Source organism: Camellia sinensis, chromosome 3, assembly GCF_055761805.1.
Source record: "Camellia sinensis isolate YWXY chromosome 3, ASM5576180v1, whole genome shotgun sequence".
In the NCBI taxonomy this organism is placed as follows: domain Eukaryota; kingdom Viridiplantae; phylum Streptophyta; class Magnoliopsida; order Ericales; family Theaceae; genus Camellia; species Camellia sinensis.
In genome coordinates, this window is record NC_138963.1 from 125,032,927 (window position 1) to 125,053,462 (window position 20,536).

General features: G+C 36.2%; 1 protein-coding gene across 1 annotated transcript; it reads left to right on the forward strand.

The window, feature by feature from the left end:
- Positions 1–1,170: 1,170 nt before the first annotated feature.
- Positions 1,171–9,191, forward strand: LOC114277954 (uncharacterized). Its single transcript, XM_082918395.1, is given in 5 exon segments — positions 1,171–1,251; positions 3,448–3,933; positions 3,935–4,239; positions 7,885–7,978; positions 9,105–9,191. Coding segments are annotated over 5 exon segments (1,053 nt in total).
- The last annotated feature ends 11,345 nt before the right edge of the window (positions 9,192–20,536 follow it).

Below are 20,536 nucleotides of genomic sequence, written 5' to 3' on the forward strand. Positions count from 1 at the left end.
CATACAGTGTCCTCTACAACGTACACCAATGGTCTGACACGACCATACAGTGTCTCTTATCCTCTTTTATTTTTATGTATTTTCTTGTTTTGTTACTCTCTCCAAACTCAAGTTGGTTAGTTCCTATCCTCCTTGAGTTTGCGGGGGCTGTTAAAATCCACCTACTCTCCACCTACTTCACCCACTTAAACCTACTCCACTAAACCTAACCCACTACACCACTACCACCTCACCTACTCCACTAAACCTAACCCACTACACCACTACCACCTCCACTTCACCTACTCCTTACCTACTACACACTCACCCTCTTCTATATATATAGGAATCATGAATCATTGTAATAGATATGAATATATATCAATCAATAATACATCTATTTCTTACAGTTTTGTGTCCGGTTTGTATCGTGGTAACATGTCGTGTAAAAAATTTCCACTCTTACATAAAAATACATAGTGTATGGAGACATTAAAGTTTGTCAACCCCCCCCCCCCCCCCCCCCCCGCGGTTAAAATTTCATGAAACTAATTCTATCAGATGAAATTATTCATAAAAATGTTTAATTTCAACTCAATTCCATTTTTTCAATTTCAAACAACTAAACTCTATTATTATTTTGTTTACTAGATTGACTCCATAATATTATATTGACAAGAAATTTGTATTTTACTTATTTTGTGTTATTTAGCTGGATGGGGTTACATGAGAAATTCGAACATGTCATTGCCCCTTAATGGAAATACATTAAAATGTTTGTAACTAGTACTCTATTAAATGGGTTATCCGTGTAAAATTTGGGTTATACGGTTTGATATTAACTCGACATGTTTATTTTGTTATTGTGTCATGTCACTTTTAGGTTCATGTTGAGAACTAGCCAAACCTAGCTCACAAATTTCTTGTTTGGTCCGGGTTTTATTGAAAATTCCCACCTGTAGGTAAATATATTTTCGTGGGGCAAGTACATTGTTGTACAGTTGTCAAACAACATTACACTATTGATCAAAAGCAATAAAATCTGAGTTAATTAATCATTTTGTGGTATCTTATGATCTATTATTTTGTAAACATTAGTGATATTTAATTGCAAAAATGTTATTATAGGCACTGTTACGCTTTATAAATGTGAGTTTTTGTAGAGATGTACATTAACTACAATGAACAATGATGGGTGGAATGGTTATAAATGACTGTGACCTCAAGGATTCTCTAAATCTTTATGAAGGAACGCTGCATATTTCATACCATGTACATTTGGGAGAGTATTGGAGCAAGATTACGACGTAGAACAAGAATATTGGGCAATAAGGTATATGAAAACTACCTAGGAATTCATCTCTTGATTAATAAACCATGGAAAGGTAGAATACAGAGAAAGACTTCTGTTAGTTATTTGTTGACTTCACTAGGTCTTGGAGATATAGTATGAAAAAATAAATAATTAACAAGCTAGTTGTATTGACACATTGAAAGACTCTGACGATGGAGTTTTGAATCTTTTTAGGTGGTAAACCAACTTGATTCTCTTTTTTGGGTCAAATGGTGGGGAAATAATTTACAAATATCATGAGACTTACATTAGACTGGACATTATACTATGTAAGAAAGTCTTAACATCATGTTACTATAAGCATACTACAAACCCAACAATCACACAAGAAAGACCCCCAAACGAATAAAGGGTGAAAGATCCACACATAGGTGGGGGGAGTCAAAGCCCTGCTGTAGGAAATGGAGATTCTGACTTTGAATTGTCCTTCCTGGGGCCATCTCTACGGACTTCTCCTATTAATTGCCCATGCTTGGGGGATGGTTGGGTTGTATTTGATTAGGGAGTAGTTTGGTTCTCTAGGTGGCTTGTGCTATGAGTTAGTTAATAAAGTAAAAAAGGAAGTACAGAGAATGTTAGGGAAAAAGAAGATAGTTTGGACAAGGCACAAGTGATTTTATGTTAATAGGCTTGCAGTAAAGTTCAATGCATTATGCATTATTTCATTTTCTTCTTTAATTATGGTGATGGGAACCCTTCCATTTGCTTTAAAAGGCTCTCTCTTGTGCCACTCTAGGTTTTTGAATTCAAGATACCATTATATGAGAGCCAGATTTGCTTAGTTGTGATATGACTCTTGGTTAGGCCATATGTTCCAAGATCTATTGAAGTTATGCTTGGGGAGATTTCTTCATCGGATAGGAACTTTAAAAAAGGTGAGTCTACTCTAGGTATGTTTGAATTTTTGGTTTCTAGTTCTAGGGAGTAGAACAAAAGTGGTGAGGGTGTTTTGAAAGGAGGTGTGAAGGTAGATTGGTTAATGGGGTGGCACTCATTGTTTGTTTCGTTTGCAGAAAGAAAGGATCCCAAACAATGAACTTTATATAATAAATATGGGGACATGACTTCAGAGGTTGTTTAGGAGACGAAGTGGTAGCTCTCTGAGCAAGGGGTGGTTGAATTTCATTAAGATTCATGCTTGGAAGATGGGGAAATAGAGGAGATGGTTCTGAAGGGTTCTAGCATGGATGATGGGGAGGCGGCACATGGTGTTACTATAGGGGAATTGGGTTAATTTAGGTGGTTGGGACCAAGTTTCGTGATGTCTCAAGATAAGCAGGACTTGAGTAGGGGAGCGGGAGCAATAATAGCAGGGTAAAATGTTGATATGCCCGTCATTGTCAATGTTGAGTTGGAGGAAATAAAGTGTGTTACTACACAAGATTCTTGCTTGTGGAAGGATGAAAGGATTCGGGGGATTGAAATGTGGTCTAGTGTAGGGGAAGATCTAGATTGGGCTTACATCAATTTGATGTTTCATTTGATATTGATACCGAATGTATTTTACTTTTTGTGGAGGGTCTTAAATGGAGTGGGTATTGAATGTTTAGTGTTGGAGAGGTGAAAATTGCAAATATTAAGCTAGGATAGAGGAATTAATTGTTGGGTGAGAAGCAAGGCAGACAGGATAGAAGAAAATTGGCAATGTTTCGCCTTATCTCATGTTCACTCTTGCTATCAAGCTATAGGAGTATCCTATTTATGGGCACCGGAGATTTGCTTGGAGGCCAAGCAATTAACATGGTGATACCATGTGGCCTGTGGACCACATGGACATATCCCTTTCTGTAATTGCTTGGTTGAGACAAAGGTAATGCAATTCCCTAGGGTATTGAGGGCGAGAGGTTTACCATTGGTCTCCTATCTTTTCTAGCCACAATACCAAATAATTCTCAACATCCCAACATGGACTATGGCATAGTCTACAGACTACATGTCTGTTAGAATTTACCATCACCTACCACCACTACCACCTCACCTACTCCACTAAACCTAACCCACTACACCACTACCACCTCACCTACTCCACTAAACCTAACCCACTACACCACTATCACCATCCACTACACACCATCCACTACACCTACATCTATATAAGGAACCATTTGTAATAGACAGAAAATAACATCAATATATCAATCAATAATACATATATTTTTACATGGTATCAGAGCAATAGGTTAGCTCTTGGTGAGCTTCACCTTCCGGCGGGCGGCAACCTTACCTTCACCGCCCGCCGGACCCTAACCTGTTACATAATCAAATCTCAAACATACCTGATTCACACCCTGAAGCTTCTCAAGTACTGGACATGGCAGTTTGTTGTCATTCGCCCAGTATGCTCTGCATTGATGATAACATTACAGGTTCTTGATATATATCCCAGTTGGGTCAGCTGGACATTCACCATCATTCTCAACGTTTCAGTTTCATTGGCTTTGTATTCACTGGTGGTATTTTACCATGTCTTTGCAAAAGAGTTGGCACCACACAAGCCGCTTCCAAAGTTCCTGTGCATCAAAGGAATTGTTTTCTTTTGCTTTTGGCAGGGGATAGTGCTTGACATTCTTGTTGCGTTGGGTGTCATCAAATCCCATCATTTTTTGGTTGGATGTAGAGCACATCGAAGAAGCTATTCAGAACGTCTTGGTGTGTTTGGAGATGGTTGTGTTCTCGGTTCTCCAGCAGTATGCATATCATGTTGCTCCGTACAGTGGAGACGTAGAAACAAAAATGAAAGGCAAAAAAAGCAAGAATAATGCAACTCCTGAAACATCTCATTTCATTCATCTGTTTCGTACCCTGTTGGCCTTCTTCCTTACCTTGCCGATCGGCGCCACCGTTGCAAGATCCAGAGCCATCATCGTCCTCTTAGTGCTCTTCCTCAGATCTAAAACTCACCGACGGTCCCTCAATCATTTTGTCTTTCTCTCTCTCTCCCCACCACTTCTCCAGAGCCACAAAATGATCTCAAACTCTCTCTTCATGGACCCAAATCATCATGGACCTCACCATCTCTCTCTCTCTTGAGGAGAATAAAGAAGAAAAGAGCAAACAACACAGGGGGGACATAGCACACACTGTCACTCTCTCTCTCTAATAATCACCCCACATGCCTCAAGATATTTCACGTGGGTGCTCCACCTCCATAGACACATCAAATATTTTATTCACACCCAAAATTATCATCACATTTTCCACCGCCCCACTTTTTAAACATATTATTATTATTATTATTATTATTATTATTATTATTTCAAATATATTATTATTATTTCTTTCTTTTATTTTTATTATTTTTTTTTCACTATTTTTTTTCACTTAAAAACAAAAAAAAAAAAAAAAAAAAAAAAAAAAAAACAATTGCAACCAATTTACAAATTTGCACAACCAACCATATTTTATTTATCTCAGGGATCAACCCTGATCACAATTTTACACAAAAAAAAAAAAAAAAAAACAACATAAATCGGAACAGTGGGATTTTTCTTCTCTACTCTGCTGCAGGTCTCTTCTTCTTGCCTCCGTCCTGGACGGCCCTTGACGGTGTTGCCTCCGTGTTTCCTTGTCCACCGAGCACGTTCACTCCCCCATACTCCTCTACTGCAGCATATGGCGGACCTCCAAATCGGAACATCACGGTGGCCTTCCGCTTCAGCTCCTTATTTTCTGCTTTCAGCACACTTATCTCTGCTCGCGCATCCTTATACATGCATTGGAGCAGAGCCAGCTGGGAGTTTAACTGTTACACCTCATTTGTCCTGCTCTGCAGCTGGTGCGACAAATTTGTGACCGCAGTCATGGTTTCCACGCATGACTTCAGAGTATACTGATTGGCCTCAATATCAGTTTGCACCGCCATTTTTTGCTCCACCGACCGCATCGGAAAGTTCAACGGAGCAAACACAGAGGTGTTTGGTTGAGGTTCACTGGCCACCGCACCAGTTATTTCTCTTGTGGACTCATTCAGTTCTGGAAAGAGCGTAAGCAGCCCACGGGAAGAGGCGGCCATGTTCTGGTTAGCTGGACGGGAAGAAGAGGCCATGTTACTGAGTGTTTCAGAGACGAGTTGGTTACAGAGTGTTTACAGAGTGTTTCAGACTGCAAAGGTTCAGAGGTTTCAGACTGGTTTGTTATGCTTCCAAGCCTCAGCCTCCGCTTCGATTTATAAAGACCCTGCCGAAGCGGCAGACACGCGCATAATGCGCCGCTCGGCGCTAGACGACAACCTGGGCGCGCAAGCCAAGTCACGCGCCTCGCCATCATGTCCGGTACACCTTTTGATAAAATGGGCACGCCTTTTGATGGCACGCCTTTTGATGAATTGGGCACGCCTTTTGATGACACGCCTTTTGATAGATTGGGCACACCTTTTGAGGGTGCGACTTTTTAAGGGTCCGACAAGACTCTGTAAACTGTCCCGACATTGATTCCGGTTAGCTCCTTTATGGGTCCGACAAGACTCTGTAAACTGTCCCGACATTGATTCCGGTTAGTTTCTACAAGGGTCCAGCAAGACTCCGTAAACTGTCACAACAACTGTCACAACATTGTCTGCTACAACGGTCCGACATGACCCCATAAACTGTCTTCTGACACCGCCACCTTTCTTTAATCTCCTTATGACCCCATAAGTTTCCTAGATGTTTTTCATTTAACAGCTTTTCAAAGCTTTTTCACCTTTCTTTAATCTCCTTATGTTTCACTGACTCCCTCAAATCTTTACTTTTTATTTACTTAACTTGATTAAAGTCTTGTTTTCTTTCTCTCAATTTAATATGTAAATATCTTTCCTCCATCAATCGTAGTAGGCTTTTGACTTAGCATCTCCAATTGTCCTTTTAACCTCCTTATTATCTAACTTATATCTTTTAAATTTTTTCTTATTTTTTATCCTTTTGCCACTTTTTAAAACATTTCTTTTTTGTTTTTACTACGGCTTGTATCTTACTATTTCACCACCAAGTATCTTTAGATATGGGGCATTTCCCTTTGACTCTCGAAGGGCTTCTTTCAATAATGCATTCCGCCATTGTATTGCAAATGTTATTAGCATTACCATCCAAACTCACATTGCTTCTTTAAATATTTTATTATGAAATATTTCTAATTTCACGCCTTTTAGATTCCATCATCTAGTTCGTGGGTTTTTAATATATTTTCTGGCTTGACTTTGCCAATGCATATATCTAGTATTGCTGGCCTATGTTGTGATGTTAAACTTTCTCCAGGGATAACCTTGCAATCTCTATATATTAGGCGATATGTTTTTCTTACAAGAAAATAATCTAGTTGACTCTTGTTTTTTCCACTTTTAAAAGTTATAAAGTGTTCTCTCTTTTTAAAGAAGTAGTTGGTCACTATAAGGTCAAATGCTATTGCAAAATCTAAGATACCCATTCCAGTCTCTTTTTTGTCACTAAAAACATATCTACCATGTACCCTCTCATACCTTAGCTTGTCATTTGTCGTTTACAGCTATTTGTTCATGAACTCATCTTGTTGATCCCAAAATTTTCTTGACTCGTCGTTCCAATCTTCTTTGGGGTGCATAGACAATAATCACAGTAATTATGTTTTCTCCAATTATAAGTTTAATTAGTATTATTCTATCTTCACAACATATATCTTTATCATTATAGAGATGATGCTGTGTAATGTGCACTTGCTATAAACCCATTGAATCAAAATAACTCAGTGAACAAACCTATTTTCCTATTTAAAAGCATATTGGACTTGACTTGCGTTAAGTGTTACGGTAGTTATGTAATTTGTGTCTACCTATTATTATTATAAATAGTAGTGTGTAAGGGGAGAACTCTAAGTTTTGATTCAATAATATTTCTGCAGCTCTCTCTCTCTCTCTCTCTCTCTCTCATTCTTTAACTTCTTCATCTATACGTTCAATAGGGTATTAGAGGAACATCTTCCTCCTTGAAGATTGTTCCTTTCGTTTTTTTTTTCTTTTTCTTGTATCGGTCGTAAAAAAAAAAAAAAATCTAGCATGCTCGAAAATTAATGGGTTTGTACCCTACAATATTTTCCTCATTGTTTGATTGGTTTTTCAATTTTTTGCGATTTTTCATCAAAACTGGGTGATTTTTCAAAAGTCTCAGCTTAAGCCCTTTTTGGTTGGATTTTTCCCTCCCACTCTCTTCCTTGGGAGCTGATTGGAACCCTAGAGGGGTTTGGTGTTCATCTTTGAGGTTTTTTGGCACTTTCTTTATTTTTTATGAGTTTTGGATGGCCTACTTCGGTTTTCTTGCTTCAAGTTGATTTAGTTGCTTTGTTCTGGGGTAATCTAGCACTGCTTCAGCTTTGAAGGTGAGTTACTGTGTTGGTTGGGTGTTTTCTGGATTTGTTTGATATCCAACTTGTGTTTTTGCACCTTCTTTCTCTCATCACATGGCTGAAAGCGAGGGTCAAACATCTAAGGGCAAGGAAAAGAGTGGGCTGAGTCATGATATGACTCTTGGTAATAGTCCTTCTCTCCAAATTAGTCCCGTCAAGCTTAATGGTACAAATTACTTGATTTGGTCCCGTTCCTACAGTCTTGCTATTGCCGCTAGTCGTTTGACTGGCTATATTACTGATGGCATCAAGCAATCAGATGCAGATGGAGCTTTGTCCACTCAATGGATTTCTGTGAATACTTTAGTTATGACCTGGTTGATGAACTCTATGGAGCCTATCATTAGTTGGACTTTTCTCTAATTGGATACTGCTCACAAGGTTTGGACTGCTGCAACTCAGATGTATTCTCAAAATGGTAATGATGCACATGCCTATGAGTTGAGAAAGAAGATTAGGGGCTTGGATCAGAAGGATTGCTCTCTTGCGTTATACTATATTGAGTTGAGTGGCTTGTGGCAAGAATTTGATTACTCCCAGAGTTTCTAGGCTATTTGTTTTAAGGATGCCACTATGTTTCAGTAGTTCGTGGAGAAGGAGTGTATTTATGACTTTCTTGTTGGCCTAAATTTGGAGTATAATTAGATTTGCGTTCCAGTGTTGGGTCACTCTCCGTTTCCCACCTTGCGCAAGGCTTATGCTCTTGTTCAGTAGAAGGAGAGAATCGACGTAGTCCTATGGTGCATACCCGTATTTAGGATTGGTCTGCATTGGTTGCAGCCCCTAAGTCACTGTATACTCAGCTTAGTCAGCCACAGGTTGGTAGTAAGGTTCCCTTGGTTGGTCGGGATCGGTTGAAGTGTGATTATTATGGAAAAGAAAAACATGATAGGGAGCACTGTTGGAAGTTGCATGGTCGTCCTACTTGAGGCCGTGGTTGTGGTAGTGGAATTCATCGTCAAGCTCATGTTTCTGAGATCACTGTGAGTGCCCTCGATGATACTAGTTCTATTGCCCAAGATGAGCTCCACACTCTCAAAAATTTAATGGCTCGGCTTGATTCTTCATCTACGTTAGCTCCTTCTTCTTCTGCTTCTTCCAACTTTGCTCACATAGGTATTTTTGCTAGTGCACTTAGTACATCTTCATCGTCTCCTTAGATTATTGATTCTGGTGCTACCGATCACATGACAGGTGCCTTTAGTCTTTTCTATGCTTATTCTCTCCATATTCTGGACTAGATAAGGTTAGGGTGGCCGGCGGCACTTTATGCTCTATCTCCGGCAAGGGTTCAATTCATTGTTTCCCTTTACTTTTTCGTTTATCTGTTCATGTCCCTAATTTTTGCACTTTTGTTAGTAGCCTTACTACTGCTCTCAATTGCTTTGTAATCTTTTTTCCTACTCATTGTGTCTTTCAGGAACTAGCTACGGGGAAAATGATTAGTACACAAGGTGGACTATACTTTCTGGATGTCGTTCCTCCTACATTACCTTTGTCCTCTTAGGCTCTTCAATGCACTACTGGCTCTTCAAAAATAGGGTGATCAGAAGCAGAACGACGGAATCATATGCAAGCACAACAGCACTGAAGCGATCAAACCATGCACGAAGGGATTGCTTGGGACCATATAAGGCTTTCTACAACCGACAAACTATATTCTCACGACTAGGAACAACATAGCCACGGGGTTGATCCATATAGACCTCTGGGAGATCGCTATAAAGAAAAGCATTCTTGATATCAAGTTGATATAAAGGCCAAGACTGACTAACGGCAATCGAAAGAAGCATCAGAACAGAGTTAAGGCGAGCCTTAGGGGAGGTCTCTAAGTAATCAACATTATAGGTTTGGGTGTAGCCTTTGGCCACCAGGTGAGCCTTAAGTCGCTCAACAGTTCTATCAGGAAGATACTTGATAGTATAAATCCAACAACAACCAACAATAGGCTTCCCGGAAGGCAAATGTACAAGTTCCTTAATCTGATTATGATGAAGAGCACTCATTTTCTCATCCATAGCTTACTTCCAACCTGATATTGACATAGCTTGCTGATAAGAACAGGGAATGGAAATACTAGACAACGTACAAGCAAAGGAGTGAAATCTAGGAGAATGACAATCATAAGAAACAAAATGAGCAATAGGATGTTGGGTGCAAGTATGTTTACCTTTGCGGACAGCAATAGGAAGATCATCAGAGGCCACATCGGCAGAAGGAACAGGAGATGCAAGAGGCTCAAACAACGGAGATAAACTAGCCGGGCCATAAGAAAAAATGCAATGAGCTTGGGATCGCTAATAAACCTGCAGAGGAGATGGAGGTAACGGAGCAGGATCTAAATTGGGGGTAGGGTCTATACTGGTGGGAGGTGAGATAGAAGATGAAAGGACACATGGCACTGGAAGAGTAGGTGTGGGACAGGATGGTTCCTCCTCATGACAAGAGAGAAGATCAATGGATAATTGCTTCCCAAACAAAGATAAAAAAAAGAGTGGACTAAAAAAAAAGTAACATCAACATTGACAAAGTACCTACGAGACTTAGGGTGACAACATCGGTAACCTTTTTGAGTACGAGAATAACCTAGAAACACATACTCGCGAGCATGAGGGGATAAATTATCTAAGCTCGGGTCAAGGACATGGACAAAAGCCACACAACGAAAAATATGAGGAGATAGGGGAAATAGGGAACACATGGGGTATAAATGAGTAGGGAGGCTGGTTGTGTAACATGACTGAGGGCATGTGGTTAATAAGAGAGCAAGCGGTGAGCACATCACTCCAAAACTATTTTAGAACATGCATGTTAAACAACAGTATGTGATCAACATCTAACAAATGGCGGTGTTTCCGCTCAGTAACATCATTTTAGGGGATGTATGAGCACAACTAATCTGATAAATAATACAATGATTATCACAAAAGGTATTCACAACAGACTACACATATTCTAAGACATTATTAGACTAAAATATCTTAATATGCTTCCCAAATTGAGTAAAAATTTCATTATAAAATTTAGAAATGATTGAAGGCAAATCAAACCTCTGTTTTATTAAAAACAACCAAGTCATTCTAGAATAATCATCCAGAAAAATAACAAAATAAAGAAAGCCATTAACATTGACTTGGACACATGACTAACACTACGACTAGGAAAGGAACTATGAGGATGTTTTCCAAATTGACATGCTTCACACTCAATCTAAGACACATGACTCAAACCAAGAACAACTAACTTGAGTTTTGCCAATGAGGGATGACTCAAGTGGAAATGACACTATAGCACTGACCATAGCAACTAGCCCCCACAACAATTAGGAAAGGCAAGAAAGCAACTCAAAACCAATAGCCCATAAAAAATAAAAAACAGAGACATGAAAGAGAACACAGGGCTGCCGAACCAGATCAGACAAAAAATTCAACCCAACACCAACAAATCAACAAACTAAGATCCAATACACCTTTCTAGGGTAATTTCGGCACCTATAGGGTGGATTCTAACAAGTAGAAACAACAAAACATAAGCCCAATTGCAGATACAAATATTTACAGCAAGAAATTCAAAAAATATTCAAAAATAGAAAACTCACATCAGGGGTGATCAAAAAATTTCACAAAAAATACCATCATACTCGAGAGAATTTCAAGCCTAGGGTGAAATTCCCGTGCATATATTTGTTGACATCATGCTAACATCATCATACAGATGACATCAGCACGTCTTCGTCACCTTACGTCAATCTCCAGAATCTGTTAAACACTTTCTCATGTGGAACAGGGTGCTTTAATACCGAGTTAGAATGTAAAATGGAGAAATTTAGGGTTAAGGTTAGAGAGAGAAGAGAGAAAGATATTGTGTATAAATGGTTTAGAGTTGTTGAATTACTCTACACCCACAAAATGTATTCATATAAAAATTGACATTACAATATGACCTTAATACCCTCAACTTAACTAAATAATAACATAAGAATATATAACTATTCTAACAAAATGTACACAAGGCCATAAAATTTGCATGGTTTACCCAAAAGCTAGAGCTACGTACGCAGTTGCTACGGAAACAAGTCACAAGAGATGCAGAGATAATCCCTCTCTCAACTACATATGCGTAGAATTAGGGCATCATGTCATTAGTGCGGAATTACCAAAAATATCCTTATTTCAAATTCGCAATCAAGTGCTACTGTCTAATACTTATCAGGATCTACATTACCTCTACCTCTGTAGCGAGGAAATAATTCAATCCTTTACTTGAGACCACCATCAAAACTCCTTTCTCTTTCCCTTTTCCTTCTGCACATATAAACCACCACACCTCACATCTATCTCCACCTTAACAACTTTATGTTCACCTCCTACCATCATGGCACCACTTGTTGAGCATTGCACAATTGAAGGCGCCTTTGGTCCTGTCCATCCTCTGTCTAGCCCAGTGTTATTAAAGGTTCACTAGGCCCAAGGCTTGTCAAGGCGTAGTCAATGCGCTTCGGAACATCTTAGGCCAACCAATATAAAAAAAGCCCTATGAAGCGTGCACTTTAGGCTTAAGCTCAAGGCGTACAACTTGTGCGCTTCTTTTAAAATGTTTGTTATTACAATTACAACCCTTGATTTCACAGACATGGCAAACTTAGTGCCGTAGCAGTGTTGGAAACGGGGACATGCTGAGGACACGAGGACATGTTCGGAGTGTTTCTTTTTTTTTTTTTTTTTTTTTTAAGGTATGGGACACGGCGGGACATGACAAGGGATATGGAAGAGAAGAAAGATAGAAGAGAGGAGAGAAGAGAGCAGTGACCTAGTATTTTCCCTAACTAGACGAGACAACAAACTTGACGACCTTCGAAGCTCTGACCTTTGACCTTTGATCGATGACCTTCGATTGACCTTCGGCCTTTGATCGAGCTCTCTCTCGGGTCGCCCCTCTCTCTCTCTCTCTCTCTTTGCCTGTTTCGCTCCTCTCTCTCTCTCTTTTTGAGCTTTGTTACATGTATATACATATATATAACCTAGAATATTATATATATTTTTTTATTTATGTTTTTATAAATTATACCTATATATGTATATATATTTATATTTATATATTTTATATAGCCTTTATAAATTATATGTATATATGTTTTAATTTATAGCAAAAAATACCGAAATATTATGTTATATTCTCCTCTCTCCTTTGATACATTTAATTTTTATCTTAATCAGACATTTAACAAATTAAATCATGAATTAAACTAAACACCCTAATTTATTACCATAAAATTACCTTAAATTAATTTCTATTTTTTATTCTTAAACCAATTTTTTATTTAATAACTTTTTTAATTAAACATAAAATTATTATAAATTAACCTAAACATCTTAATTTATTAACCATAAAATTAAGAGAAAATTAGTCTAAGGTCCTTCTCCCATTTTTAGTAATGAAAGAGATCCATAATATTATTTTATGATGTTTAAGGTCCCTCAACCTCACACTCATATATCACAGAGAAATTCGGCTCACTGATCTGAAAATGGCTGGAATTGGGCAACGAAGTGCGAGAAGCATAATCAAACTCCATACGGATGACGACGAAGATCGAACCACTCTCTGCAATCCCAAACTCTGAAAGCACAAAAGCAAAGACCACAATCTCATTCGCCTCCTAAATGTTGATCTCAAAGTTGTTCTAGGGTTTGGTATCATAGCATTCTTGATGGTCCTTTTCATGATTCATCGACTTATAATTGTTGTTGAACATCATCAGAAACCCCGGGTCGTGACCCCATTCCCTAACCCAAAGATCATGGATCTTCCTCATGTGAAACTTTCATCTACAATTTGAATGAACTGATATAATATATGTATGTATGTATGTATGTATGTATGTATGTATGTATGCATGTATGTATGTATGTATATGATGTGTGTGTTGCTGAGATTTGGATGAATCAATTGTTGTAGTTTCAAGGTGATCACAAGGAGAGCTTGTATAGGGGAACTTATCGCCCTAACGTTTATCTAGGAATTCATGCGATGTATTCCACTGCCTTTTGTCAAATTTTATCTGTACTTTTTTTTGTTCATATATATATATGTATATATATATTGTAGTATAAACTGTTGCTTTCATTGTTTCTAAACAATGTAGTTCTTTTTAGTGGAAAAGTTGATTTTTTAGATTTTTTTTAGCTGCTTTCTTCATAATTTTTCACAGAAATTTGTAAAGAAACCCAGAAAAATATCGGCTGTGTTTGGAAGGGTTTTCAAACTATAATTCTACCCACACATTCTAATACCATGTTTGGATAGGGTTTTCAAATTATATTTCCACAACAAAAAGAAAACTCTACAGAAAACTGTGTCAAGCGGGATTTTTTATTTTTTTTTGAAATTTGGCTTAACTGGTCGTTCTGCTAGTTGTCCGGTCGGTCAACCGGAACATGGGAATTTTTTTTTTTTAATAAAACAATATTTTCAGAATTTTTTTATGAGCGTTTAATAGATTTTTGAGTTGTGTGTTTGGTTATGAGTCGTAAGTTTTTGTATCAGATATCATATGTCACATCAATAATTTCCCACTCAATTCAAAACTTTTTTTTAAACCTCATTCAGCAAACAAATTTTCTACACTCCAATCATAATTCCAAATCTCATAAAGTCAAAATACAACTCTTATTCTCAAATCATATTTAGAAAACTCTACCAAACGCTACCTTCAATTTTCTCTGAACAAAGTCAGAGAAATTTGTGAACAAAACCAGAGAAATTTCAATTTTCTTTGAATTTATCTGGCTTGAACTCAGAGAAATTTCAATTTTCTCTAGGTAATTTTCTCTGCCCTATTTAATTTTCTCTGTGTTGATCAATTTTCTCTGATTTGAACTGAGAGAAATTTGAATTTTCTTTGGTTTGAATCCAGAGAAATTCTTTGAAAAATCCAAAATTTCTTTGGATTGAAATTTCTCTAAATCAATGTTGAGAGACCTTAGACATTATAAAAATATTAAATGTCCTTTATGCTATAAAATTTTAATACCAGGGACCCAAAAAAAAATCCCTTAAAATTAAACCATAAAATTATCTTAATCTAAGTTTTAATTTTTAATTTTTAATCTAATTTCTTGTTTAATAACATTTTAAAATAAACACACACACACACACACATATATATATATAACAAATTAAATCATTAATTAAAGTAAACACCCTAATTTATAATCATAAAATTACATTATTTAATCACATTTTAAATTAACCATATATGTATATATATTTATTTATTTAACAAATTAAATCATATATTAACCTAAATACCTTAATTTATTAACATAAAATTAAATAATAAAATTACCTTAATTTAATTTTAATTTTTAACCCAATTTATTATTATACAACATTTTAAATTAAATATTTGCATAGATATACATGCATATATATAATAAATGAAACCATAAATTAACCTAAATACCTTAATTTATTACCATATAATTATCTTAATCTACTTACTAATTTCTAGTCCAATTTCTCATTTAATAACATTTTAAATTAAATTAAATTATTGATGGAAGATGACAATTAGGGTTAGTGTTTGGTTAGGATTAAGATTTAATTTGGAGAATAAAATGAATATGAGGGTATTTTTGACATTTGATTCAATTTTTGATTTTAACTTTGACTTCGGACTTTTGCATTGCCCACTCTCAATTTGGGCGAGTGTGGCACACCTCCCATTATCTTTAACAAAAACTAACCGTAGCACTTTAGTCCAAAATTATAGGGGAGTTATTTGCCTATATTGAACCGTAATGTAAATTGCTCCGAAGCCAAACCACAAGGGGGTAAAGTGAATTTTGCCCTAATTTATATATTATATATTGCCTTTATAAATTTATGTGTATTTATTTACATATTATATTTATTGAATTAATGTTATTATGTTAGTTTTTGTTAACAAACATATATATATAATTTTCATGTCTCCAGCCATGTACATGTCCCCATTTTTTGAAAATTGCCATGTCCGTGTCTGTGTTCGTGCTTCATAGATGTCATTGTTTTTTTGCTTACATGATGTTACAAGGGATTAATCCACTAAACATACATTATAACTTAACACTTTTTGAGCCCTAATTATACAAAGGTGTTGGTTGGATAGAGTTTTCTCTTCGACCATACTAACATTTGTTATTATTCTTCTTCTTCTTTATATCCTCAATCTCTCTCTCCTTGTCATGATTTTCTTGTTCGACACTTAAATTTCGTTGTTATTTTCAAATGTTTATAAGTTAGATGTTTGTGTTTATGTGAACCTTAAATTATTTGTCTATAATAAAATATTGTTGTTTGTTGATATTTATGTTTTAAAATATTTAATATTTTGTTTAACTTAAGTTGAACCACGAATTATTTGCTTATATTAAATTATCTATTTTTATCGCCAACAAATTATTTCCATGAACCATGAATTATTTCCATCTCTTTATAAATTATATTAAATTATCTAGGAAACCTTGGCGGTTCAGTGCGCCTATTGAATTTAATCACACTAGTCTAGCCTAACCATCATGTTCACGTTCTCTTCCTCCTTCCTCTATTGTTTTTGTGGTTAGTCAATGAACCATTGTGGTATATATATATATTATATAAATACATCTTGATAGTTGGTTTTTCAAAATTATGAAAAAAATAATACACACACACACATATATATAAAGAGATGGAGAAATGGTGACGGAAGATGATGAGAGGGGGAGAGAGAATAGTTTGGTGGTCAACAATGGAGGGGGTTGAGCTGTTAGTAGGTGATGTGTCAGTGGTGCTACTGATGGGGATTTGAGGGGAGATGAGAAAGGGGGACAGTAGTGGGTTTCAGAGAGGATGGTGCTTTGATGCCTTGGAGGAGGAAGAAAGAGAATATGAAGATAATTAGGTAAATTCTTAGTTAAGGAGAGGGGTAATTATGTCACTTTTTATTAATTTACAAAGATATGAGGTAAAAACGTAACTCCATCACCTATGTTAACTCCATTTAACTTACCGTTAGTGGGGAGAGTGCTTGAATCTGAAATAGAGAGAATATGAAGAGAAAATAGAGAGTGCTTGAATCAGATATAGAGCACGTATTTGAGGTTGTCGATCTTAGATATGAGGTCGCTAATCTCAGATCAGAGATTGCTAGTTTCAAATCTATTTGAATTAGAGTAAAATGTTATTGTCTGAAATAGTGAATAATGTAAAATTGATGCATTGAACCACATAGATTTCTTCTTTCGGTTAATATTTAACCAAACAAGATAGCAAAAGTGAAAAAAGAAAAAGAGGGAAAATGTGATAGAGAGAGATAGAGAGAGAGCATAGATTTGTGGTCACTGGTCTCAAATCTTAGATGGTGGTGGAGGCGGTGAGATGATGGTTGCTGGTGGTAGATCTAAAGGCAATAGGCACTGGTGAGAGAGATATTAACGACTCCGGTGCCAGACTATAGGGCAATGAGCAACGGTGGCCGCGGTGGAGGTGATAGAGATGAGTTGCTAGTGAGAGATATAGAGATCTCAAATATTTTGAAAGAAATTAAGTAGTTCTAGAAGCTAAGGATTTTTATGGGCAAATATGTCCAAGAAATATCCAACTTGTCATTTTCTCAAAAAAAATATAAAGTGAAGGACCTTAAGCATTAAAATATTTTGATGGCTTAGACTTCTCATAAGATGTAAGTTATTTGAGTGATTTTTGGCCAAAAATTTGAAAAATAAACGAGAAATTACAAATCAATGTAGAAGACAAAAAATAACTACAAATACATGGGGGTGCAACTTTTCTGTGCAAAGAAACCATAGCAAAAGTTGCAACCACCCACCTTTTGGTAAATAATTTCCCCAATTCCCATTGTCTTGTAATTTCCCCAACATTGAATAAAAAGGAAGGTTTACGATGATGTTATAGATTGAAGTTTCTATAGGCTTAGCCACTTGCTGAAGGTTCAATAATGTTCAATTATTGGCCATTGCAATTTGGAAGTGTAGCCAATGATGTTCAATAATTTGCAATTTGGTCCTTGGATGAACATTAGCACAATATTGCCACCCTGTGCCTTTCTGATTGGTGTGGTGTCTGCCATTACTATTTAACATGACCAATTGAAGCACTCCATATATCTTGAAAAGCAATTAGAAGTACACATTAACAACTAATTTAGTTTAATGAAGAATTGAATTTAACTATTGCAAGTTCCATTAACAACAAATAAGTCTCATAAGGAATTGAATTAACTCTTACCAACAAGAAATTTGAGTTCCTCATATATTTAAATTAACTGTTTCTAGTTCTTAAATTGTAACCTTAGGTTCAATTCATGTAATCTGAAGCAATGCAGATGGATGGAATTCAAGTTCATGGCTTATGAGATGCAAGATATTTCAGAAGTCAGCATCTGGTACTTGCAGATGACAATTACCCAATTACATTGGTTGTCATATAATGTTTGATTTTGCTTCACCTTTTTTCCTCTATATGTGCATGGAAATCAAGGGACAAAATTGCTTTTCATTTTGGTTTCATTGAAATGGATGAAACATATCTGTTAACCTTGGAAACTAAAACAAAATATTAGTGGAATACTGAAATTTCAATGTTTCCACTAAATTATAATTAAACACATCAAAACGCACTAGAATACAACAATGAATTGTTTCTACACCTATTGGGAATATTCAACAATGGTCATTTTGTTTGCCTCGTTTGTGAAAAGAAAATATTTGAGAACATAGAAAAATCTCATTTTCTTTGGGATCCAGTAGTAACTCGGTCTCATTCCACCTGCTACTTGGATTGCTGAAACTGAAAGAAGAATGCACCAAAAAGCAGGTGCTGCACCAAACATTTGCATATGTTTTTAATTTGTTTTGTCATTTATCTTATGTTTCCGAAACGTTTCTTTTTCCAAGCTAAATTGAAACAACATACGGAAACGGGATTTGATCCTTGATGGAAATCAATTGACTTTGAGAAACGTAAGCGATATTTTCTTCTGTTGGTTTAATTTGATGCAAATTGTGCTGATTTTTCGTACTGTCAACCTTCATGCTATTTAAGTTGGTGCCTGAAAATGTTATTTAATATTATATTAATTTTTATTGCATCGCTATTACTTATCAAAGCAAATATTTTGTATTGCATGGTTATATTTTTCATTTACACCTTCTATCAAGATGATTATGATTGAATTTTAAATATTTAGGGTTGGTTTGGGATATTCTAAAAAAGTGCACTTTTTGACTTATTGGCTTATATGGGTTGTGTTTCGGTTGGGTTTGATGTGATGTGTTAGAGAGGTGATGTGATTTAAATAAGATGATGTGACTTAAATAGATAGTGAATTTTTGACTTTTTGTATTATTTAGGTTATGCCAAACTTGGCCTTAATACGCTCAATGTTCTTAATATAATTGTTGATATCATAGGGCTCCTCTTTTTGAAGTTCAAACTGACAACTGGGAGTGTTTCCATGCTATCCTTTGGGATCCAGCTCATGCTGATTGTGCTGTACCGCAGGTAATTTTTTATGTTAAACCATATATATATGATGTGTGTGGATAAATTACATTGACAATAACAACCCCTGAGGTTTTGGAGAAAATACGAAGAACCTGTCACTCCAACAACTGAAATGTTAGCAGAACATTAGTGTCATGTAAACAAAGAACTATAGCAATTTTTGTTCTTGTACCTAGTGAGTGCAAGTCACTTTAATGTGAGTTTTGATTAACTCTACTCTATATACTAGTCTTCATAAAAAACAAAATCATCTTCAAACAATAGATTTTATTTATTGAACTCTATGGACTTATGATGTTTTACATGGCATCTGTCACAACCTGGCATGATCCGTAGAGACTCTCATCAGTTGAGTACTGTGAAGTACCGACACTTCAAAACAAGTGCCGTATCCGTGTCGGACACGGACACTTCAGGGACACGTATGGTACACACCACATGGCATGTCCCCTTATTTAATTAATTTATTTTCAGGGGACACACTGGGGACACACTACAGACATGCCAAGTTATATTTTCTCCAATTTTGTTTAGTACTTTTGATGAATGTTGAATGTTTATTATTTTTTTCTTAGATTTATATACTTAATAGATCATCTGTTAAAAAGATATAAATTGTAAGTGTTAATTTAAAAGTACTTTTTTTAAATAAAAAAAAAATAGAGAATTAGAGTTAGTTTTCATTTTTTTGAAATCGCGGTGTCCGTGTCCGTGTCAGTGTCCGCGTCCGCATCCGCATCCGTATCCGTTTCTATGCTTCTTAGTTGAGTATGTTTTCTTATGTTGTGTTTGGTTGGGGAATTTAGGAGGGATTTGGAAAAAGAAAGGGAAAAGGTGTGTGAAATTATGTGAAATGTAAGTATATTTTATTCATATTTCACCTACTTTTTTCCTTTTCCTTTTCCTTTTCAAATCCCGTCCCAAGTCCCCCAACCAAACACAACGTTAATGTTTTGCAAGTTTTCAAGAATATATGGTTTGTTGATTGAAAAGAACTTACGCAGTAGCCTCTTCCAGTTACAGGGTCAGTTTTTGCCCTATTTTTGTATATAAATGTGTTGTTAATTGTGTAATTTCCATTCTTGCATTTTGTTGGAATGCTATATTGTTTTGAGCAAGTTGGTTTTACGATTCTCAGATCTTTATTAGTATCAGGATTGGGCTTGGGCAACCCTATTGCGTCTTTCATCCAAATCAATATTTTAAAAACCGGACCGGTGAGTGAACCGGAAAAATGATCGGGTGGACGGGTCACCGGTTCAACCGTCGGGTTGAACCGGAATCGAACCGTGACGTCATAAA